At 41.3% G+C, this 26164-nt stretch overlaps 1 protein-coding gene across 3 annotated transcripts in view; it reads left to right on the top strand.

Annotated features, from left to right (window-relative positions):
* Nucleotides 1-26164, top strand: part of LOC124619643 (CDGSH iron-sulfur domain-containing protein 2 homolog) — a 118425-nt gene that overhangs the window by 52963 nt on the left and 39298 nt on the right. For 2 of the 3 annotated variants that reach the window (XM_047146183.1, XM_047146168.1), the window contains exon 4: nucleotides 11015-11848. The exons of the other annotated variant lie outside the window; for it this stretch is intronic. In XM_047146183.1, the coding sequence (XP_047002139.1) occupies nucleotides 11015-11101 (87 nt within the window). In that variant the 3' untranslated portion in view covers nucleotides 11102-11848. Of the gene's footprint in view, nucleotides 1-11014; nucleotides 11849-26164 lie in introns of those variants that run through there. 3 annotated transcript variants of the gene reach the window in all.

The following is a 26164-nucleotide window of genomic DNA, read 5'->3' as shown; positions in this document are numbered from 1 at the left end:
TTTGCAGCAGGCATTGAGGAAATTCATACTCTTACTCTCAAATGTAAGAAAGGCAAGCAGAATAAAGGTGTTGAAAACCAAAGATGTGTTCATGTAAGCAGATTGTAGAAGACTTTCAGAATATCAGGAAGAATTTCCAAAAACCTGGGATGAAGCAATTGACTATTTGATACAAGCAAAAGTTTCTTCTGAATCACATAATTCCAATATTAAATGGAGTTGCTTCTATTTTGACTTTTGTAACTTTTTTTTTAGGAGTAAGAATTTTTGAGTAATTCACTTCCCTCTGCTTATTTATATCTGCACAGGTAATCCACATGTCGTTGGATTTACACTTTATGGGGCGATAAAATTTAAACTAATAACCACAAGTATTTTTATGGTTTATTAATTATGTCAATGATAAATTTGTCTTGGGTGATTTTAATTTTTCAAGTGAGAGTTACTTTGCAGGAAACACCATTGAAGCCTTTGTGTATTAACACACTTTTTGGGAATCACAAGAAGAGTAGTCATGGTTTTAGTGATTCCTGTAATATTTGAATATTTCTATGGTTGCATGCATTGGTCTTTCTTTTTAGTTCTGCGTAGAAATTCATGTTAAGATCTAATGAATGGTGTGAATCTGTGTTTTCATTTCTAATTTTCTTTCCAGTGTAATTGTTTGGGAGCAGTATTGTCTCAACCTGCATGCAAAGGACACTGGCTATATATTATGGCACTATTAACTTGCTAAATGTTATCAGACAATTGAGTAGTTTCCATCCCACTTGCCTGAAAGAATACTCAAGTATGATGATTGGACTCGTTCTTCATTCCCCAAAAACAGACAGTCATGTACTTCAAAGGTCTCTACTAACTTTTTGAGAGTGAAGTGTTAAGTAGTGCTGAGAAATTACCCAATATTTTGGTAGGTCGCTGGTTTTGCTGCATTTATAACTTGTCATATTTCCCCAGTCGAGAAATGCTTTGTAAATGTGAAGTGTCCATTCAGTGTTCAAAGAAAAAGGACTATATTATAATTCCTGCAAATCAGTAGTGTTATACAGCAGATTTGTATAGACAATTTTCTGGAAGAAGGTTCTGGAAGTAATCTGAAGGTTTACAGCTGTACTCAATATATGCAGTGAGAGATAAACCACTCTATAGATACTGAAATTTTGTTCACATAAACAGTTAGCTTACTGGCATTGGCTTCATTGTTTAAATTAACTCTGGTCTTTGTGCTCCCTTAAATGCATAGTGATCAGACAACTGTAAATAAGTTACATCTGAATTCAAGTTGTCTATTGCAATTCTTGTTCCCCCATTCTGGGCAGAACTGATCTTCAGTTTCTGAGGAGCAAAGATGTTCAGTAATTTGTAGCTGAACCAGTATTATAGTTGTCATTGTCATACTGAATCAGTTTGTATGTTGTTATAATCGTTTTTGGGTGACTTGTAGTTCAAAAAATATTGACAGATCCACCCAAACCTTCACTATTAAATTTCTTCCATACTGTATTTGAGCAGAGAAGCACCTATGGGCTTCAGTAGGATGGTATTACCATTGACAGCACAAACTGTCAACAAATGTGATGTGCTGGTTGTTGTTTTGTTCAGGTATACTAGAAAAAAGATGCTTAGTGCATTAACAGCGAGAGTAATGATTTTTGGGAAAATAATGAAACAATGTCTCGAAATAATGTCACAGTTTCAGGGGAGACAGAACATGTTCCCAAGATTAAGTCCATCAGCTTCAAATCTATTAACCTAACTTACAACAGGGATTATGAACAGATTTACCATAAAGTTTTATGAATTTTCTGATGTACTTTGTACATATGTCTCCTTGTAATTTTATGTTCATTTCTAAAAATAGTTGATTTTATTTGTGAAATAGAGAAACCTCTTGTGAATAATTAATAATATTCAGTATGTAATACGAGATGGTGTTTAAAGCCAGAAAGGTGAAGAAACAAGAGACTGGGAGGTGGTAGTTCAGTAGAATTTCTTAAACCTGGTGCAAATTGATGCAAATAAAACCTCCAAAATTATGTACAGAATGTGTCAGACAGAAACATTCTGAAACTGTAGTAGTGCTGTAAATGTTCCACTTCACATGGGGTCAGACACATTCAAAAATGTACTTGGCACATTCACTAAAATTTTCAATGCCTAAATTTATAGAAACAGTATACAATTTTAATGAATCAAAGGTAAAAATTTGATTTTAGAAGTGGATTTAGTGTAATGAACCATTTTGCTGCTGTGAATAAAATTTTAGGACAGAACAGTTAATAGTATGAAGTTATATTTCACTTGGAATAAATAGATTTGAGTTTTGGACTCTGTTTCAACTGAATTGATGCTGGCAGTCCTGGAGGAACAAGGTGGTGGTTCAACCTTTGGTAGTATGTTGAACGTATGTCCATCATGTTACAAATTCCGTAAGACTGATGGGTAGCAGAAATTCAGAATTGATAGGAATTGGAGAAGAAAATGCAGAACTTTTCTCAGCAGGCCTAGAAAATGTTCACAACTTCCCAAAAATGTGAAAATAAATGATTCATGTTGATGGAACATACCTACCACCTTTAACTAATGACATGGTGCTGTTTTCTGAGTGGAAAATCTTAATACAACTGTTTGGAAAAGAGCCTGAAAGTCATGTGTAAAAAGACAAAAATAACATTTGTCGAATGAAAATTGTAACATTGATAGTGAATTTGTTGAAGACCTGGCAGCTAAAAGAAATAAATGTAACTGTGAAAAATAAGGAATGCTTACAGTAAGTTTTCAGTGAAACAGACCTTTTGTTACCAACTTGGTCTTGCTGTGGCACATGGACATTCAATGTGGCAACTATTGCACAATTTTGGGTTGCACACGGAGCATTGGAGAGATGTGTTGGGAATTATTAGGTGGGAATTATTACAAGAAACGTGATGACATAGAGATCAGGAAGGGGAAGATAAGTCTATAATGTAAATGAAACGTAGATTGGTGGAACATCTATCTAGCTGAATAGATGCTAGGTGGACTGAAGAAGTTTTGTTGGCTTTGCCATGAATGGTGAACTTCACTAATTGGAACTTCTGCATAATATTCATAATCCCATCAGTTTCACTAACAGCAGGATCATTTTCACCCTCCAGTTCATATGAATGTCTTCTTCTGAAAAAATCTGTTTTTGTCAGAAACATGACCCTGTCACAAGCCAGTAACAGTTCCTTGCTTCCTGAGTTTGACAGTGTTCATAACCCTTATTATCTGAATTTCACTGTGTTTTTACATGCATATGAACATTGGAAGGTTGCTTGCGAGCCAGCATTTGATGCAGTACTAGTCATATCAATTAACAGTGGCTCAGTTTGAGACACCAGAATAATTTTTTGAATAAAAGTATCAAAGTGCTGCTGCCTGTAAGCTTTATACAGTGGTATTACTATCTAAACAATTATGCTCTCAACCTATGGAAGTAAGACATGTTTTAATGACAACTAAGTTAAAAGGAAAGAATATAGGACATGTCTTGAAGACTTTCATTTGAAGCAAATTAGCATCAGTATACAGACCATTGTCTGAAGGTGTGAAAGGTGGTACAGCAGAAGCATTCACTCTTATTTAGTGCAAAGTCTTGGGTAATAATTTGTGATCCACTGGGCATTGTTCATTAAAGGGATTGTCAAAGTTTATGCAAACCCCACTTCAGTGCTCACCTTGGTATGAACAGCTGGGAAAATTTGCTTTCATTGGTCAAATGTGAAGCAAGTAATTAACAATACATGTAACTATCTCTTGTTTCTAAGAATTGGAGTGGAATTGCTGGGCTTTCTTCAGGCGCAGTTGCTTTTCAGTAGTTAGTGCCCTGCATTTCAGTTTTTCCCTCATTTGCTGCAAGTAACTGTCAAAAATCTTCAGTGAATGTATGTATAAAGTTTTGAAACAAGGTTAAGGGAGGCTGGAGTTGGATTTCACACCTGCACAGAAATGCACATGCACTTATTTTTCTTTCTCTATGCCATTTTGCTTGCTATAATCATTCTCAGAATATTCATTGCAGAAAGTATCCTATCTAAATACCACTGTTCTACATCATGACTATACTTAGTGTTATATTGAATGAAACCTCTGCTGACAACTTGAGTGCAAAAGAAATATGCTGCATTTGGAGAGTTACTGTTCTTATATGCTCATCTCTTATTGCCTTACATAACCTAAAGTGTAAATGTGTCTCAACAGGTACAAGCCAGAAGTTGTGAACACTAGTGAATTGTCTAAATGCTCATTCACTTTCGTTCACTTCATATGAAGCTGTAAATGAAGCTTTTGGGGTTAGTGTCAAAAGGTAGTGAATGTCCTACACTCCACTTTCTGTTACAATTTATATCAGAAAGGACTAAACAGAGGCAATACTGTGTGTGTGTGTGTGTGTGTGTGTGTGTGTGTGTGTGTGTGTGCGCTTTACATATTTCTTATGGGAAACTGCCAAAACAGTCACTAAAATAATTGCTTTTACTGCTTGTCAAACACCGTTGAGCTTAGCATAAAATCCATTTAGCCACATTTCCTTTTCATCTATATATGTATGTCAATTTCTTGTATTGTAATTTTGTTCATTTTTATACAGTCAGGTCTGCTGTGTCAGTCTATAAGTTGTTATTAAAAATGTTTTCTTGCTATTTTCTTTGCTTTATGTATCATGTTCAGATTGATTTACTTTGTGAAATAACTTGTTTTGAATATCTTGTGTGTTGTCTGCTGTTTTGTAATTGACTGTGTTGATACCTGCTGTATGTGTGGGAATTTGTGAAAAATATTAAATACAAATTACATGCAAAATTGGTAGAAAACTTAAACTATTCGACTATGAAACAGCAGAAGTTGTCATGTGAAGTCTCTCCCTGAAAGTCACTTAGACATTTAGATAAATTGCCAATGCTCATATGAAAAACTTCGTTGTTGCCTAGTGGGCGTACTTACACTGTGGTATTCTTAAGTTACTATAAAGTCTGTTGTGAAAAAATGTATTTACTTATCATATGAAAATTCAGTGTGTTTGTAAGTCTGCAAAACTTTGGGCATTGGTTTCTTCCCTTCATTAAGAATACATGGCAGCAGATGATAGGTGTGTACCAGGATGGAGCAATGTTGTTCATTACATCAGTGAACATTCCTGTTCCACCCTGAAGATTTCTCGTAAGAGCAGTTTGTAAAGGAAACGTGAGGAAACAACATAGCAATAGTTGACTATTTAAGGAAACACTGAAGAAATGTGTACTGGGCAGTAACTGAAGGACTCACAATTTCCGTACACAGAATGCTTTCAGCTCAAAAAATTTTGAATCCTAAATTTTGGAGAAAAATCACCATGTTTCAACATGAAAAGTCAGATTTGGTTTTTAATATGATGGAGCTAATGAATGTATTTGAACTGCCAAGATTTTTCAGGAATCGATGGTTGCTGATCAGAACTCTGAGAAACTTCAGTGTTTTATGTGCATTAAGTCAAGAATGAGTGGCGTTTAGTGGAATTGTTTAATGAAATGAGACAAAATGCTTTCAAACTCTTAAGTGGAAAAGGCAGAGTAATATTAATGTTGAAAGTGGTTCCATGTGCCTTGCAAATGTGACAAAATATATCAAAAATAGTAATCATTTTAAAAAGAGTGGCAAGAGAAGATATTGAAGAAAGATATGAAATGGTTAAAGGACTAATACATGAGACAGCTGAAACAGTACTGGGCAGAAAGAAGCAATTGAGAACCCAGAGCTGGTTTGATAAAGACTGTAGGAGGAAGATAGAAATGGCACAAGAAAAGGAATGCTACAGAGAACTAGAGGTACTGTAGAATACCACTTGAAGAGAAGGGAAGCAGATAAGGAATGCAGGAGGAAAGAGAATTTGAAAAACGGTGGATTGATGAGTTAGGAGAGATATTCTGCTCAAGAAACAAGGAAATTCTATATGAGGGTTAAAGATACAAAGAAAGTATTCCAACCCATAGCCGTTTTCTGTAAAGAGAATAAGGGAAATCTGATTAGAAGAAAAGATCAGATTTAGACACATGGTTGGAGTATTTTAATGAACTACTGAACAGACACCGAAGATGAAGGTGGGGTTGATGCCGGTACGGCAGAAGAGATCGAGCAGAAAGCAAATGGAGATGAGGAGCACCAGGGATCAGTGGCAGAACGCACAAGAAGTTAGTTAGTACCAAGACACTTAAAAACAATAAAGCTCTGGGAGAACACAGTTGTTGATGTTGTTGTGGTCTTCAGTCCTGAGACTGGTTTGATGCAGCTCTCCATGCTAATCTATCCTGTGCAAGCTCCTTCATCTCCCAGTACCTACTGCAACCTACATCCTTCTGAATCTGCTTAGTGTATTCATCTCTTGGTCTCCCTCTACGATTTTTACCCTCCACACTGCCGTCCAATGCTAAATTCGTGATCCCTTGATGCCTCAGGACATGTCCTACCAACCGATCCCTTCTTCTAGTCAAGCTGTGCCACAAACTTTTCTTCTCTCCAATCCTATTCAATACCTCCTCATTAGTTACATGATCTACCCACCTAATATTCAACATTCTTCTGTAGCACCACATTTCAAAATCTTCTATTCTCTTCTTGTCCAAACTATTTATTGTCCATGTTTCACTTCCATACATGGCGACACTCCATACAAATACATTTAAATCTATACTCGATCTTAACAAATTTCTCTTCTTCAGAAACGCTTTACTTGCCATTGCCAGTCTACATTTTATATCCTCTCTACTTCGACCATCATCTGTTACTTTGCTCCCCAAATAGCAAAACTCATTTACTACTGTAAGTGTCTCATTTCCTAGTCTAATTCCCTCAGCATCACCTGACTTAATTCGACTACATTCCATTATCCTCGTTTTGCTTTTGTTGATGTTCATCTTATATCCTCCTTTCAAGACACTGTCCATTCCGTTCAACTGCTCTTCCAAGTCCTTTGCTGTCTCTGACAGAATTACAGTGTCATCGGCAAACCTCAGTTTTTATTTCTTCTCCCTGGATTTTAATACCTACTCCAAATTTTTCTTTTGTTTCATTTACTGCTTGCTCAATATACAGATTGAATAACATCGGGGAGAGGCTACAACCCTGTCTCACTCCCTTCCCAACCACTGCGTCCCTTTCATGCCCCTCGACTCTTATAACTGCCATCTGGTTTCTGTACAAATTATTAATAGCCTTTCGCTCCCTGTATTTTACCCCTGCCACCTTCAGAATTTGAAAGAGAGTATTCCAGTCAACATTGTCAAAAGTTTTCTCTAAGTCTACAAATGCTAGAAATGTAGGTTTGTCTTTCCTTAATCTTCCTTCTAAGATAAGTCGTAAGGTCAGTATTGCCTCACATGTTCCAACATTTCTACGGAATCCAGACTGATCTTCCCCGAGGTCGGCTTCTACCAGTTTTTCCATTCATCTGTAAAGAATTCGCGTTAGTATTTTGCAGCTGTGACTTATTAAGCTGATAGTTCGGTAATTTTCACATCTGTCAACACCTGCTTTCTTTGGGATTGGAATTATTATATTCTTCTTGAAGTCTGAGGATATTTCGCCTGTTTCGTACGTCTTGCTCACCAGATGGTAGAGTTTTGTCAGGACTGGCTCTCCCAAGGCAGTCAGTAGTTCCAATGGAATGTTGTCTACTCCCGGGGCCTTGTTTCGACTCATGTTTTTCAGTGCTCTGTCAAACTCTTCACGCAGTATCGTATCTCCCATTTCATCTTCATCTACATCCTCTTCCATTTCCATAATATTGTCCTCAAGCACATCGTCCTTGTATAGACCCTCTATATACTCCTTCCACCTTTCTGCTTTCACTTCTTCGCTTAGAACTGGGTTTCCATCTGAGCTCGTGATATTCATGCAAGTGGTTCTCATTTCTCCAAAGGTCTCTCTAATTTTCCTGTAGGCTGTATCTATCTTACTCCTAGTGAGATAAGCCTCTACATCCTTACATTTGTCCTGCTTAGCCATTTGCACTTCCTGTCGATATCATTTTTGAGACGTTTGTATTCATGTTTGCCTGCTCATTTACTGCATTTTTATATTTTCTCCTTTCATCAATTAAATTCAATATTTCTTCCGTTACCCAAGGATTTCTACTAGCTCTTGTCTTTTTACCTACTTGATCCTCTGCTGCCTTCACTACTTCATCCCTCAGAGCTACCCATTCGTCTTCTACTGTATTTCTTTCCCCCATTCCTATCAATTGTTCCGTTATGCTCTCCCTGAAACTCTGTACAACCTCTGGTTTAGTCAGTTTATCCAGGTCCCATCTCCTTAAATTCCCACCTTTTTGCAATTTCTTCAGTTTTAATCTACAGTTCATAACCAATAGATTGTGGTTAGAGTCCACATCTACCCCTGGAAATGTCCTACAATTTAAAACCTGGTTCCTAAATCTGTCTTACCATTATATAATCTATCTGATACCTTTTAGTATCTCCAGGATTCTTCCATGTATACAACCTTCTTTCATGATTCTTGAACCAAGTGTTAGCTATGATTAAGTTATGCTCTGTGCAAAATTCTACCAGACGGCTTCCTCTTTCATTTCTTAGCCCCAATCCATACTCACCTACTATGTTTCCTTCTCTCCCTTTTCCTACTGTCGAATTCCAGTCACCCATGACTATTAAATTTCGGTCTCCCTTCACTACCTGAATACTTTCTTTTATCTCATCATACATTTCTTCAATTTCTTCGTCATCTGCAGAGCTAGTTGGCATATAAACTTTTACTACTGTAGTAGGTGTGGGCTTCGTGTCTATATTGGCCACAATATGTTCACTATGCTGTTTGTGGTAGCTTACCCGTACTCCTATCTTTTTATTCATTATTAAACGTACTCCTGCATTACCCCTATTTGATTTTGTATTTATAACCCTGTATTCACCTGACCCGAAGTCTTGTTCCTCCTGCCACCGAACTTCACTAATTCCCACTATATCTAACTTTAACCTATCCATTTCCCTTTCTAAATTTTCTAACCTACCTGCCCGATTAAGGGATCTGACATTCCACGCTCCGATCCATAGAATGCCAGTTTTCTTTCTCCTGATAACGACGTCCTCCTGAGTAGTCCCCGCCCAGAGATCCGAATGGGGGACTATTTTACCTCCGGAATATTTCACCCTAGAGGACGCCATCATCATTTAATCATACAGTAAAGCTGCATGCCCTCGGGAAAAATAAATTATGGCTGTAGCTTCCCCTTGCTTTCAGCCGTTCGCAGTACCAGCACAGCAAGGCCGTTTTGGTTAGTGTTACAAGGGCAGATCAATCAATCATCCAGACTGTTGCCCCTGCAACTACTGAAAATGCTGCTGCCCCTCTTCAGGAACCACACGTTTGTCTGGCCTCTCAACAGATACCTCTCCGTTGTGGTTGCACCTACGGTACGGCTATCTGTATTGTTGAGGCACGCAAGCCTCCCCACCAACAGCAAAGTGTATGGTTCATGGGGTGGGGTGGGGGGGGGGGAGAGGGGAGAGGACAGTATTACAGCAGAAATGATAAAATATGGTGGAGAGAAACTAGTAAGGATTTTGCATGAGATTATAGTGGAAATGTGGTGGAAAGAAAATATGCCGTAACATTGGCGTACAGCAATACTCTGCCCTATACATAAGAAACATGACAAAGCTGACTGTGGGAATTGTAGAGGAATTGCACTGCTCTGTATAGTATATAAAGTATTAGGAAAAATCATGGCTGGGTGGTTAAGAACATACGTAGAAGAGCATCTAGGTGGCTACCAGTGTGGTTTCAGAGCTAATAGATCCACTACAGATCATATTTTCACTATCGGACAGATCCTTGAAAAATGTTAAAACATAAGTGTCTACCAGCTGTTCATTGATTTCAAACAAGCTTACAGTAGTATCCAAAGGGATCAACTTCGGAAGGCAATGCAAGAGGCAGGAGTCCCTAACCAAATGACATGATTGGTTCAAATGACTTTGAGAAGAGCAGTATGCAAAGTAAAGATTGAGGGCAATTTATCGAAGCCATTTGAAGGTAATCAAGGACTGAGGCAGGGTGATGTGCTCACCACTATTGTTTGTCAGCTTGGAGAGGGTAGTGCGAAAGAAACAAAGCAACGACCCTGGGAACACTGTTTAATAGTGACTCAGGAGCTTGCATTTATGATGATATTGATTTGTTATCCAGGAGGAAACAGAACCTGGAAAAAGCTTGAAAAAGTAGAAAGCTATGGTGCAGAGATGAGACTGACCATTAATCAAACACCAAGTAACATCTAGGAAAAGATACAGTGAAGGAGAAAGAAGATGGGACAGGAAGATACTTAGGACAATCTTCGGAGCCAGTGAATGATAGGGGTTTTTGGAGAATCAGAAATAAGATTAGTTGTACTACTACATTGTTTGGAACATGTAGAGAGAATGGTGAACAGCACAGTCAAAGTTTTTCAAAGGAAAACGTGATGGATGTTGTATAAGGGGGCAGACCAAAGACCAGATAGCTACACAACATGGAGGAGGAATTCAGAAGGATGGGAGCTAGAAGACGGAGAGCCAAGGCAGCCAGCAGAGAAGAGTGGGCAGAGATTGTCAGGGAGGCCAAGGTCCTACAAGGGCTGTAGTGCCAAGGAGTAAAGCCAAGTCAAGAATGAGTGGAAAAGGCAGAGGAATGTTAATGTTGAAAGTGGTTCCATGTGCCTTGGGAATTAGACAAAATAGATCAAAAATAGTTATTTTGAAGTGTTTTGTCTATGTTTCCTATAGTTTGAAAAAGATTGTTGTGCAGGCTGGAGATTTTGTGCTGAACTTGGTTTTTGATACCGATAAGAGTGTGGACAGATACTGTAACAGTTACTTTTTTATGATCCAGGCCTCTGTATTTTTGCATGCATTTTACCACTTTTTGTAGTGAAATTCATAGTTGAGCATTTATTCTGCCTATTGGTTTCATTCAACGTCTAATTCTTCTAAATAGTTTGACTCAACGAACTTTGTTTTTTCAGTTTCCATACTGTGATGGCACACATAACAAGGTCAACCAGGAAACTGGAGACAATGTGGGTCCAGTCGTCCTTAAACATAAGGAGTAAAACTAAGACTGATGGTGTAGATTGTTATCTAGGTTGGCAGGCAGCTTTCTTTTGTTTGTTCCTTCCTGCAATTTAGAATGGTATAAAAATACTGAGTCCTTAACAGTGAAAGTGTCTTAAATGTCATTGGTGTAATCAATTATAACAATACCACTGGATTTTAATTGAAAATTGTTGAAGTGCCAATCTGAATTTGTGCCTGAATATGTAACAATAGATGGGAACCTCAAGCAAAACATGAAATGTTACTGAAATGCCTCTGCATGTGTTGTTGTAGTGTTTGATTGTTTAGTAAACAGATTATTTCTTCACATTGTTGTTGATATTTAAAATGGTATCTAGAAACATTGTGGTTAAGAATTGTGTGATAGAATGTGCAAGGAAAACTGAGTTAACTACAGAGCACTTTGGTGCAGAAGGATTTGTGTTATAGGAGCTGATAGGCCAGCACTTTGCCGTGCACAAATTGCATACTGTGAATAATATTAAATAAAACAAATGGGAATTCAGATAAGCTGTGAGTCATTAATACTTTAGTTCTATTGCCCTTATGTAAAGAACAACATGAGGCAGCACTTTCAGTTCAGGAGTTTATCATCAGTTTCATATTAACGTGTTCATGTTGCCTCAGACATTGACATTGTGAACTAGAATAAAATTGCCACTGTTTCTAGCTACTTATGTAAATAGATCTCATGTGTATATTTTTAGACAAAATATTTATTAAAATTAAGATGCTTTCTCACACACATTTGTATTTGTTTGGAAATCCTCAAGTGTTGAAACACGATTCTAATAAAATTAGTAGTGTGTGTTGAATTTGTGATATCTAAGGAAACAGCTTTGTATATATAAGAAAATATTGAGAATTGTGTGATACTTCCTGTCACATTGACCTAGGTAGTTGAAATTCATCAGGGGTAGTGTTGAGCAATGGAAGTTCCATCCCCAACCATTCCCTCCCCCTGTGATAGCATCACCATTTCTTTCCCTTCTGTCTAAAATTAGAAATTTATAGTTACATTTAACACCCCACAAGACTAAAGTTTTCATTATTTAAAATTTTTATTTTAAAATTTCTCTGAACAGGCATCTTCACTCAATAGCAATGAGAGCTAATAATGCCATTCACTGTAGTCTTTATCCACAGAATATAGTCAACAAAACAAAATAGTATTTTCAGATGAGAACACAATGATAAGTTGCATACAACTCTTTAAGGTAAAACAAGAATAATAGCTGATCATTCACACTGAAATGATGTGTAACACAGTACTTTCAAATTTCTTTCCTTGGTAAGTGTGTGCTAGTGAAATTCAACATGCTTAAGTTAACAGCATTTTCCACTCCTTTGCTTCTGTACATAACTGCTTGCTTAAAGTACTAACAGTAATGTGTGTTGTGTCTTTGTGTCTTTACATAGTGGATATTATTTAGCACCATACCTCTCTCCAGCCTGTTCCTTATGTCAATACGTGTGCATGTAGACTGGCATTCAATTCATTGTGCTATTGTGACTGGGGGACCTTGAACATGTTTCAGCTTTGCCTCACATTAGTGATGGGGCAATTGGCTAGTTTTCACAACAGATTGTTTCTTTGTTCAGTTTGTTTTTTCATTTAAATGAAACTAATCTGTTACTATGGCAGCCCTATATTAATGTTTTTACTCACACTCTGGATTTCAGTGGTTTCAGTTACTGTGAGAACAGACAGACAGGTGTCTCTAAATAATTTAGGAGTAAAGGAGACCTCACCAGTCAGCAGGAGTGTTGAGCCGTCAGTAGGTACATGAAAAAAGAGGAAAAACTTTACTTCTCTTACTATATTTGGCACAAGTCTGTTGGATAAGTCATTTACACTGAATATTTGTCACTAAGTCTCTGGGTTTGAGTGATCTCACGTACATACTTTCAGCCTTCAAAGTTTCACATGAACTGTGACTAAGATTGGGAGATGAATAAAAAGTATTTCTTAATTGAAACGTGAATTTTTCATACTTCTGGCGTTAAATGTGGGTTGGTAATTTGTAAAGGTTTAACTGCAGGTGCTATGTTTTAAATTTTTTTTTTAAGTAAATGAAAATTACTTCATTTAAATCTCTTTCCACTGGTTAGCATGCAATGGACAGTTTCAGTAAATGCTGAGATGAAGTGAGCAGATAGCATTTAAGATAAGTTTTTAAAAGGTTTCGTGATTTAATCACTTGCTTTTCAAGCATGTAATACAACTTGTCGAGCGGCCATGATTTCTTACATACCCCACCAGTGAGCATTTCGGCACTTAGATCCAGATACAAAGTTTGCTATGTAAATGCCTATTCATAAACATATCTGAAAAAATGAACTAAACGGAACTTACTGGCATTCAATAAAAAGCAAATATTGGAACAATATCGGTGGCAATAAGTGTTATGGGTACAATCAACAATGATGATTAAACAGTGCCAAAACAATGAAATACTGCTGCTTGAAATTGGTTGCACTCGGGATTGGGCAACTCAGATTGTCACTTTTTATCATTTGAGAGCTCTGACGACTTTCACTCAAATGAGTGGATAGTAATATGGCACGTAAAACTGCTTAATTGAATAAGTTGTTTTCATTCAGTTGTTTTCAAAACTACTTGATGTGTACCTGCACAACAAATTTTCCATAGTGAATATTTGCATTTATTTTCAAGAATTTCTGGATTAAACTATTGTAATACATTTTTGACATATACCATTTCCTATACATTGTTTATTTCGTGTGTGGTGAAACTGATTGAATCACATACGGTAGAGCATTCAGTTCGTAAAAATTATCATTTGTTCCAAATTGATTACTGTGCTCAGTGCTATTTCTGTGGTTGCTGAATGCAATACAGCAGTGATTCCATGCAATATGGATTCAAGTCTCTGCACCAACACCTAGGTTCACACTGGGCAAATTTGGTTGCCCAGGCCTGATTTCACTATCAAGCTGACCCCCAGGGGGTCCACAACTCTTTTGTGGACACGTGCGTAGCGAGCACGGGACCCCGAGCTAATGTGGCCCTCCTTCCTTTCCGGGCTGCATACCTTCCCTTCCCTTTCCGCATCCCTCCCCGTCCCCCATCTTCCCCCCCCCCCCCCCCTCACCTCTGGCTCTTTCCTTCCCTTTCTCCCCCTCTGGGAGTATGGTTTGTGCCTACGTCCGGAGACGGACGCTCGAAACTGTTCCAAATTCCTTGCTTTTACACTTGCAAGTCCTCGTCCTTCCTCTGTCCTTCTCTTTTCCTTCCCTCTTCTCCTTGCCCTTTTCTCCGCTGCGGCGTTTGAGACCCCCTTTTCTTTCCTTTCCCTTTCTCTTTTTTCCTCCCTGTGCGTGTCTGAAGGCCGACCCACGCACTTCCATGCGTAGCCGGTGACGGGGTAACGCGTAATTCCCCGCCCCGGGTAGACAGGTAGGACACGTACGTACCCCCTGGTAACGGCCAGGCCCAGGGAGGGGTGATTACCCGAGCTGATACCTTCCGAAAGTGCCGATTGGTCCCTCCGTCCGTTTGTCGGGAGGTGTGACCTGAGGTGTGAACAATCACCTAAGGCGAGTGTGCCCTCGGTGAGGGCCCCCACAAGGGAGGAGCGCGCCATCGGAGACGCCGGTAATCATGGGGGATTCTTCCGCAATGGTTTCCTCACCTTCCACTATGTCTGCTCACAAACGTAAGTTCACTGAGTCTCAGCCACAGACGGTTCTTCCATCGTTGCCACAGTTCCTTGTTGTTTCTCGGTCTGACGAAGGTCACGACTTTTCCACGGTCAACCCTTTCATTATTCAGAAAGGTGTCGACGCAATTGCGGGTCCTGTAAAGTCTTGTTCCAGATTACGGAATGGTACCCTGTTGTTAGAAACACACAGTGCCCTCCAGGCTCAAAAATTGCTGCGTACTTCTCTGCTCCACACCTTCCCTGTCCGGGTGGAACCGCACCGTACCTTAAATTCCTCGCGTGGAGTCGTTTACACACGCTCCCTCGATGGATTGTCTGACGAAGAAATTCAGCACTACCTGTCTGACCAGGGCGTCACCGCTGTTCATCGGGTTATGAAAAGGGTTGACTCGAACATCATTCCAACCCGTACTGTCTTCTTGTCATTTGACAAAGTTCAACTCCCATCAAAAATCAAAGCAGGCTATGAGATAATTTCCGTTCGCCCTTATGTCCCAAACCCTACGCGTTGCTATCGATGTCAGCGGTTCAATCACACCAGCCAGTCCTGTTCCAATCCGGCCAAATGTGTTATGTGTGGCAGGGATGCCCATGAGGGTGCTTGTCCACCTCCATCCCCTCGCTGCATCAACTGTATGGGTGACCACGCTGCTTCCTCTCGAGATTGCCCTGTTTTTAAGGACGAAAAGCTGATCCAGGAAATAAGAGTGAAGGAAAAGGTGTCGACCTTTGCTGCTCGAAAGTTACTCGCCAGTCGACAGCCCACCGTGCCTCAGAAAGGAAAATACAGCGCTGTCCTTGCTTCCCCTCGGCCAACAAAGGAGGCGGCCACGCAGACTTGCGACCTCACATTTAGTACCACGGTCGTCAGATCGGCCAGCGCAAAGATCGCCCGTTCAACCTCACCACTTTCGCCTGCCAACTCTATGGCTCACCCTTCGTCGGGTTCTGCTAAATCTCGAGCCCAAAAGTCAGACGCCAAGTCTTCAAAAAAAGAGCATTCTCGTGAAGAGTTTTTACGTTCTGCAACTTCACAACCATCGGTTCCTCCTTCATCTAAACATACCTCCAAGAAGGCTACGAAGAAACACAGTTCCTCTCCTTCCCGCCAAGGCGTGTCCCATCTACAGCACCACCTGGCGGAAATCGCCCTCGGCCATCTTCTGTGTCGCCGAGGCGCACTGTTGGTGGCCGGTCAACTGGCCGATCGTTGGTGGCAGGGGCTGCTCCTGACCAACCTATGGATCAGGATCTTCTGCCTTCGACTGAATGCCATTCCATGCTGTCGGTCGCAAGCTCTGAGCAGTCGTTGAGTTGACAGCACCCTTGGTGACGCTCCTCCATTTTCTGTTCACCCTATGTCCATTATCCACTGGAATATCCGCGGCATTCGCGCCAATCGGGAGGAATTGTCGATCCTCTTACGATCCTACTCGCCGGTCATATTCTGTCTTCAGGAAACAAAGCTGCGTCCCCATGACCGCTTTGTTCTCCCTCATTTTCAGTCCGTCCGATATGACCTCCCCTCTGTTGAAGGCACTCCAGCCCATGGAGGACTCATGATTCTGCTCCATGATACTCTCCATTATCACCCAATCCCCTTAAACACTTCCTTCCAAGCTGTCGCCGTCCGTCTTTCCCTTTCTGGATACACGTTCTCTCTTTGTACGGTATACATTCCATCGTCTACACCAATGGCACGAGCTGATCTCCTTCATCTTCTTGATCAGCTTCCACCCCCCTATTTGCTGGTTGGGGACTTCAATGCCCACCACCCGCTTTGGGGATCTCCACATCCTTGTCCACGTGGCTCACTATTGCTAGACGTCTTCCACCAAGCGGATCTAGTCTGCCTCAACACTGGGGTCCCCACATTTTTGTCTGCCTCCACGGCAAATTTATCCCATATGGACCTTGCGGTCGGTACTGTTCCGCTAGCTCGGCGCTTCGAATGGTTCGCCCTTGATGATACACACTCGAGTGACCACTTTCCATGTGTTCTTTGACTGCAGCCTCAACTGCCATATATGCGCTCGCGACGCTGGAAGTTTGCCCAAGCCGATTGGACACTTTTTTCGTCTCTAGCGACATTCGATGACCGTCGCTTTCCCAGCGTCGACGATGAGGTCACACATTTTACCGACGTTATTCTCACAGCTGCGGAACGTTCAATACCACGCACCTCCGAATTGCCCCGGCGCCCTCCAGTTCCTTGGTGGAACGAGGCATGCCGTGACGCAATACGTGAGCGGCGACGTGCTCTTCGCATTTTCCGTCACCATCCAACTTTGTCCAACTGTATCCGATATAAGCAGCTCCGTGCGCGATGCCGTCGCGTCATCCGCGATAGCAAGAAGGCAAGCTGGAAATTCTTTACTAGCTCATTTAACAACTTCACTCCCTCCTCGGAAGTTTGGAGTCGGCTTCGACGGTTCTCAGGCGCGCCTAGTTTCTCCCCGGTCTCTGGGCTCACTGTCGCGCATGATACCTTAGTGGACCCCGTCGCAATTTCTAACTCATTGGGTCAGCACTTTGCTGAGATTTCGAGCTCTTCAAATTACCCGCCAGCGTTTCTCCCGAAGAAACGTGCAGCGGAAGTGCGACATCTTGCTTTCTCCTCTCAAAATCGCGAAAACTACAATACTGTTTTCTCCATGCGCGAACTCCAACATGCATTCTCTTCTTCTCGCTCCTCCGCCCCAGGACCGGATGGTATCCATGTCCAAATGTTGCTGCATTTATCAACCCATAGCCTGCGTTACCTCCTTCGCCTTTATAATCGAATTTGGACCGACAGTACCTTTCCCAGGCGATGGCGGGAAGCTATTGTCGTTCCCGTTCCGAAACCTGGAAAGGACAAACATCTCCCCTCTAGCTATCGCCCCATTTCTCTCACGAGTAGTGTCTGTAAGGTTTTGGAGCGTATGGTGAATTACCGTTTAGCTTGGTGGCTGGAGTCCCGCAGTCTTTTAACACCAGCCCAATGCGGATTCCGAAAGCATCGTTCTGCTGTTGACCATCTTGTTGCTCTCTCCACTTATATCATGAACAATTTTCTCCGGAAACGCCAAACGGTAGCAATATTTTTTGATCTGGAGAGAGCGTACGATACCTGTTGGAGGACAGGCATCCTCCGCACACTGTTCTCTTGGGGCTTTAGAGGCCGGCTGCCCCTTTTTCTTCGCGAATTTATGGCAGAGCGCACATTTAGGGTGCGGGTGAACACTACTCTCTCCCGTACTTTTTCCCAAGAAAACAGGGTACCCCAGGGCTCCGTGCTGAGTGTTGTACTGTTTGCCATCGCCATTAATCCAATTATGGATTGTCTCCTTCCTGATGTCTCGGGCTCCCTCTTTGTGGACGATTTTGCGATCTACTACAGCTCTCAACGGACCAGCCTTCTTGAAAGACGTCTTCAAGGATGTCTCGATCGCCTCCACTCGTGGAGCATCGAAACCGGCTTCCGTTTCTCACCCAGTAAGACCGTTTGTGTTAATTTTTGGCGACGTAAGGAGTTTCTTCCGCCCTCCTTACATCTAGGTCCTGTCAACCTTCCGTTTTCCGACGTCGCTAAATTCTTGGGTCTTATGTATGACAGAAAACTGTGCTGGTCCTCCCACGTTTCCTATCTTTCGGCTCGCTGTCTGCGTTCCCTTAACACCCTCCGTGTCCTGAATGGTACCTCTTGGGGAGCGGACCGGGTGGTCCTTCTCCGCCTCTATCGCGCCTTAGTGCGCTCGAAATTGGATTATGGAAGCATAGTCTACTCCTCTGCTCGGCCGTCTATTCTTCGGCGTCTCGACTCTATCCACCACCGTGGATTACGTTTAGTGTCTGGAGCTTTTTACACCAGCCCTGTGGAAAGCCTTTATGCTGAGACTGCTGAACCTCCGCTGTCCAATCGGCGGGCAGTCCTTCTGAGTCGTTATGCTAGCCATCTGTCTTCCATGCCTGCTAATCCAGCCCATAACCTTTTTTTCGACGCCTCCTTTGATGTCGGGTATGCAGGCCGCTCCTTCTCCCTACTACCCCCGGGAGTCCGCTTCCGTCAACTGCTCCATTCTCTTTCCTTCCGCTTTCCTAAAACCTTCTTGACAACTTGGGGTACAGCACCGCCTTGGCACCGTCCCCGGATCGACTTGCTCAGAGACCTATGTCAATTTCCCAAGGATGGTACCCCTACACTTGTTTACCGTCGGGCATTTGCTGCTCTATGTGCACAAATGACGGAAGCCACATTTATTTACACCGATGGCTCGAAAACATCGTTCGGTGTAGGGAGTGCCTATATTGTTGGCGACACCCCAAATCACTTTCGGCTTCCCGACCAGTGCTCGGTTTATACTGCGGAGCTTTACGCTGTTCTCCAGGCTGTCCACTACATCCGCCGCCATCAGCGGATACAGTACGTAATCTGCTCAGATTCTCTCAGCTCTCTCCTAAGTCTCCAAGCTCTTTACCCTGTGCACCCTCTGGTCCACCGGATTCAGGACTGTCTGCGCTTGCTCCACCTGGGGGGCGTCTCAGTGGCGTTCCTCTGGCTCCCGGGACACGCTGGTATCTGTGGAAATGAGGCGGCCGATATAGCGGCCAAGGCTGCAGTCTCTCTTCCTCGGCCAGCTCTTCAGTCTCTTCCGTTTACCGATCTACGGAGCGGCTTATGTCGCCAAGTTACTCATTTATGGCATGCGCATTGGTCAACACTTCCCCATAATAAATTGCGGGAAGTGAAAGCCGTTCCTTGCGCTTGGACCTCTTCCTCCCGAACGCGTCGTCGGGAGGAGGTAATTTTAGCTCGACTCCGGATAGGGCACTGTGTTTTTAGTCATCGACATCTTTTAAGCGGTGATCCTCCCCCACTCTGTCCCCACTGCTCTCAGCTGTGGACGGTCAGACACCTTTTAATTGAATGCCCCTATTTTAATCCGTTACGCTCCCGTCTACAGCTATCGCCTGATCTATCGTCGATTTTAGCAGATGACACGCGCTCAGCTGACCGCGTTCTACAGTTTATTAGTGACAGTGAAATGACGTCAGTCATTTGAAGCTTTTTTTTGGGGGACAACCAACCCCTTTCTATAGTGGACTTTTAAGCATTCCTTCTGCCTTTAGTTTCGCAAATTTTCTGACTTTGTTTCCATTGCTGCTGATTTTAAATTTCGTTTTTTCCTGTTTTCTACGTCACGGGCTGGGCGCTAATGACCATAGAAGTTTTGCGCCCTAAAACCACAAAAAAAAAAAAAAAAAAAAAACTATCAAGCTGCTCAAACCACTGTAGCATGATTGTGGCATTTTGCCTGCTGTCTGCTGGTATACTGCATTACCATTGCAAAGATCTCAAACATGGAGGGAGGGTAATGTAGTCTACTGCTGTCATGGTGCCTTGAATTACCCTTTGAAGTCCATGTGAATGTTTACCATAGCATAATACTGTCCTGACAGTCAGTGCTGGTGTTGCAGTGCATGTTTTGAGTAGTCACTTGCCTAGATTATGGTGAACCCAAATGTGACAGTGTGTATGATATAAAAAGAAATGATTCATTCAGCAGGTTTGGATTGCTACACAGTCAGACTTTTATAATCTTGTGTGCACTGCAATCATAATTATTTTTTTGTTGACATGGGAGTACATAGGGCTATCTACTGCGGTGCCCCATGTTTGACAAAGGGTGCAAAATGGTGTTTCAGGAAACACTTTTGCCTGCACTAGCATTGTATTGCATCAGATCTGCCACAGTTTGTTGGCTAATCTGGTTTACAGACCAGACAACTGTAACCTCCACATTCTGTGATTAGGTATGGACATCCAAAAAACTGTCACCTACCTATGGTGTCACTGTCAAAAACAACTTTCCATAGATGCTCGCAACAGTAAGGTGTGAACAGTTGACTAGTTTCACTGCTTGCAAGATTCCCCAAGACCCAGACCATAACAAACTGCCCTTCCTCAAAACTGCATATGCCTGTAAATTTTCTTGTTTGTGGCCTGTATTGTCAATGTAATGATTCCCCACTTCTCTGCCCTATTTACGTAGTTTTCTTACCATATTGGTTCCCATAGTATTTGGTCTCTATGGGCAATGATCATAAAGTTTTGGCTCATCAGTTGTTTGTTTCAAAACTACTATCTGTATTAGTGATTAGGGTACTGTGCTTTTTAACCCTTGTTGAAAAATACTTAAAGTACATAACTTTTAATAAAAATTAATACAGGTATTGCTATAAGTTGCTGAGTTTTAAGAGAGAAGTTATAGGGTACGGAAAAAAGAACCTTCATTGAATTAAAAGAAACATAGTAAGCATATATTTAAATTGTTAGTCGGGTGTCCCCCTCTGTCCGTCACCTTCTTCCCCTTCACTCGTCTGCCTCAACCCCCTATTGTCTATCTCCTCCTCCCTCTGTCTGTCCATCTGCCCCCACCCCTCCTTCCATCTCCTCCTTGCCTCATGTCTCTTGAATTGTCATATAATGATATAATTTCGTAGGTACATTCAGTAGCATATGTGGACACTGTCTGTTGAGTGTTCTGCGAACAGTTAGTAACAAAGAAGTAATAAGTGTGAACATCATGACATCCTGCCTGATGCAGCAGTTTTACTTCATGAACATTGCAAACAAAGTGGTGGTTTTTTCCTTTCATCATGTGGGGGGAGGGGTGCCAATGAGAGAGTTTTGTAAAGGTTTCAAAATAATGTGTAAAGTTTGTTGCAGGTCACTAAGTGCTCTTTCTAAAGTAGTGGATGCAGAAAATCTGGGCATTTGCATTGTAGGCTACACTTATTTTTTACCCCCTACCTCTTTGTTTGATATCTTTCTTAACCCCACAGCTACTCTTCGTAAACAGTAAGTGATATATATGTACCAAGTTTAGCTGAAATTGGTTCAGTTGTTTCAGAGAAGAGATGGAATATACGAATATACATACATTTTTATAATGTGTATTAATAGATTTTGATGCATTAAAGCCTATAAGGTGCCATAATTTCTGCTCAGTTACTTGCAAAAACCCCCATGAAAATCTGTAGTAGTTATGGTGATCAATTTGACACACAGACATAACACAGATTTATTACATAAGTGATGACATTTGATATTTGTGGAGGAGAGAAGCTTCTCTCTGAAAATCAGTATGGTTCTTGAAACACAGCATGCTTCATTTGTATCACCTTGCAAACAAGATGCAGATGAACAGGTAGATAGTGTCTTAGTAGATTTCTGTAAGCTGTTACACTGTACATCTTCTATTACTAACAAATACTTACTGACAAGAGAAGTCTCTCTGGTCAATGAGGGATTCAGTGTTCCAGTTGCATTTAGAAGCAGTAAATTTTCAGACTTTGGAATAAAGTTCCTGAATTTACTGCCCTCCAGGAAGCGTGTGGCACGCAAATTATTCTCGGGACTGAAACCTGGCTGAACCCTGAGATAGGAAGTTCTGAAATATTTAGTGAGGGTTGGAACATGTATTGGAAAGACAGATTAGACACCGTAGGGGGTGGTGTCTTCATTGCAGTTGACAAAAATATTGTCTACTGAGGTCAAAGTAGAGTGTGATTGTGAAGTTATCTGGACACGTTTAACAGGGCTAGGAGAAATAAAGCTAATTGTTGGGTGTTATTACAGGCCACCAGGTTCCACCGTGACAGTTCTAGAATCATTCAAAGGGAGTCTACACTCTGTATTGCAGAAGTACACAGATCAAGCTATATTAGTCGGAGGCAACTTCAACCTACCTAGTATAGACTGGGATGTCTATGGATTCATTACAGGTGGTGCAGACAAGCCGTCGTGTGAATTACTTCTGAACACATTATCTGAAAACTGTCTTCAGCAGCAAAATCGACAGCCAACGCGTAATGGAAATATTTTAGATCTGGTAGCCACGAACAGACCAGACCTCATCGACGGTGTCAGTGTTGACAGAGATTAGTGATCATTATTGTCATTATGACTATGGTTAAGAAAGTTAAAAAGTCAGTCAAGAAGGCCAGGAGAGTATTCCTGCTAGAAAGAGCAGATAAGCAGTTGTTAGCATCCCACTTCAGGTAAGATGGATGTGGAAGAATTATGGGCAAATTTTAAACACGTTGTAAATCATACATTGGAGAAGTACGTGCCGAAAAAGTGGGTTACGGATGGAAAAGACCCACTGTGGTTTAGCAGCACAATTCGGAGAATGCTCAAGAAGCAAGGACAGTTGCACTCGTGGTACAAGAAAGATTGGGAGAATGAGGACAGGCAAAAGTTAGTAGAGATTCGTGCTGCTATAAAAAGAGCAATGTGCGAAGCATACAACCACTACCACCATCATACCTTAGCAAAAGACCTTGCTGAAAACCCAAGGAAATTCTGGTCTTACGTAAAATCGGTAAATGGGTCGAAGGCTTCCATCCACTCAATCACTGATCAGTCTGGCCTGGCAACGGAAGACAGCAAAACGAAAGCTGAAATTTTAAATTTAGCATTTGAGAAATCTTTCACGCAGGAGGATTGTACAAACATACCGCCGTTTCTCGTACAGATTCCCGTCTGGAAGACAGTGATAGACATCCCTGGGGTTGTGAAGCAGCTGAATGGGTTGAAAATAAATAAATCGCCAGGTCCTGATGGGATTCCAATTTGGTTTTACAGATAGTACACTGCGTTGGCTCCTTACTTAGCTTGCATTTATTGCGAATCTCTTGCCCAACATAGTCCCGAGCAACTGGAAAAAAGCGCAGGTGACGCCTGTATATAAGAAGGGTAGAAGGACGGATCCTCAAAATTACGGACCAATATGCTTAACATCGATGTGTTACAGGATTCTCGAACATATTCTCAGTTCGAATATAATGAATTTCCTTGAGACAGAGAAGTTGTTGTCCATGCATCAGCACAGCTTTAGAAAGCATCACTCCTGCGAAACACAACTCGCCCATTTTTCACATGATATCTTGTGAACCATGGATGAAGGGTATCAGATGGATGCCATATTCCTTGACTTCCGGAAAGCATTTAACTTTGTGCCCCACTGCAGACTCCTAACTAAGGTACAAGCATATGGGATTGATTCCCAAATATGTGAGTGGCTCGAAGACTTCTTGAGTAATAGAACCCAGTACGTTGTCCTCGATGGTGAGTGTTCATCAGAGGTGAGGGTATCATCTAGAGTGCCCCAGGGAAGTGTGGTAGGTCCACTGTTGTTTTCTATTTACATACATGATCTTTTGGATAGGGTGGATAGCAATGTGCGGCTGTTTGCTAATGATGCTGTGATGTACAAGAACGTGTTGTCGTTGAGTGACTGTAAGAGGATACAAGAAGACTTGGATGGGATTTGTGATTGGTGTTAAGAATGGCAGCTAACTCTAAATATAGATAAATGTAAATTATTGCAGATGAATAGGAAAAAGAATCCCATAATATTTTACTCCATTAGTAGTGTAGCGCTCGACACAGCCACGTCAATTAAATATTTGGGCGTAACATTGCAGAGCAATATGAAGTGGGACAAGCATGTAATGGCAGTTGTGGGGAAGGCGGATAGTCGTCTTTTGTTCATTGGTAGAATTTTGGGAAGATGTGGTTCATCTGTAAAGGAGACTGCTTATAAAACACTAATACGACCTATTCTTGAGTACTGCTCGAGCGTTTGGGATCCCTATCAAGTCGGATTGGGGGAGGACATAGAAGCAATTCAGAGGTGGGCTGCTAGATTTATTACTAGTTGGTTTGATCATCACGTGAGTGTTACAGAAATGCTTCAGCAACTCGGTTGGGAGTCTCTGGAGGAAAGGAGGTGTTCTTTTCGTGAATCGCTACTGAGGAAATTTAGAGAACCAGCATTTGAGGCTGACTGCAGTACAATTTTACTGCCGCCGACTTGTATATCGTGGAAAGATCACAATAAGAGAGATTAGGGCTCGTAGAGAGGCATATAGGCAGTCATTTTTCCCTTGTTCTGTTTGGGAGTGGAACAGGGAGAGAAGATAAACTGCAAAATCAAATGCCAATTGAAATACATTCTTGGGGTTGGCAACATGTGCCAGGCGCTTGCCAGGAATATTGAAGCATAGGCTGACACCCTGGAGTAGATAGCTTAATAATAAAATGCATTTACATTATGAATATTCTAGTTCCTAATTTAATGTTAAAGCCACTGCAGATAGCCCTTAGTCTGTTACCCTTCTTGCATATATTTTATATTGCCGGAAGAAATGTACATCCACAGGCTGTACATATTTCATTGTTTTTGGTGGAATGATCATATCTTCACCTGCAAATGAAACATTTGCTGTTGTCGTCCATCTGAGCTTCTGTCGCAAAGGAGTAGACATTTCTGGTTATTTGAAACATTGACATTAATGCCATTCAGGAAAAAGGATTTTAAATTGTTTTTGACATTTTCCCAATTTTGTTAGCCTCCAAATGTATGTATGGAGTATTGTCCTGAATAGCCTTCTTAATGTATAGTGTTTTTAACTTCCAGGCCTAAATTTGTTCCTGACGACGAATAAAATTCTTTTTTTCAGTGTCCACTCACCTAAAATTCCGTCATCTGTTTTATAACTGAGATGCATTGTGTGCAAACTGGATCAAGGCAACTGATGATTTGTTTTCCCTTGTTACAAATAATGTTGCACCACAAGTTAGTTCATAATTAAATCCTCTTTGATCAGTGTTCCAAATGCAGTTTAGCTGTATGTGGAAGCTTGCAGTTCTCCGGTTCACTTCGACAAAATGGGCCCCAGACTGGTGAACATCTTGATCTTCCTTTCTCTCTGGTTGTCAGGAAAGCAGTGTCTATGGCACATCCTGTATCTTTGAGACGTGCTGTGAAAGGTACGAAACATTTAAAGCTTGTGCACTCAACATATTTTTCCATTGACCAAAACTTCTGTTGCCATTAATGGACACATTTTCCTTGGTGTTTGATGTGCTTTTTATAGATGGATGTCTTTTCAGTAATGAGCTTTAGGTTGGTATTTCACATGGTGTATGAACACCATTAATATGTTAAATGCAGTTTTCTGAAAAAATTTTAAAATACTAACAGTATTGAATTTCTTTTCTGGTGAAAATTCATAGTTGCAAGAACTGTTGGCTCCTCTTCGAGGAGTATAGTTTTCACTGCTGTCACTAGCATTACAACCTTTCAACACTATCAATCACATTATTGTTTATAAAGCCCTTTTCTTCATCCACTATCCTATCGAAGTAGTTTCAGTTAAACAGTAAAGTTAATATTTATGTTTCTGAATAAATAGATCCACCAAAAGCATTGGGAAAGTGCCATTGCCCTGTGGTATACTGTCTTCCGTTAGATAACACCTTCTTAACTTGGATGCCACAATATTTTTGGAATGTACCAAATGTTAAGTGCCATTCATTTT

This window comes from Schistocerca americana, chromosome 1 (genome assembly GCF_021461395.2).
Source record: "Schistocerca americana isolate TAMUIC-IGC-003095 chromosome 1, iqSchAmer2.1, whole genome shotgun sequence".
In the NCBI taxonomy this organism is placed as follows: Eukaryota; Metazoa; Arthropoda; class Insecta; order Orthoptera; family Acrididae; genus Schistocerca; species Schistocerca americana.
This window is presented reverse-complemented; position numbering and strand designations above follow the sequence as displayed.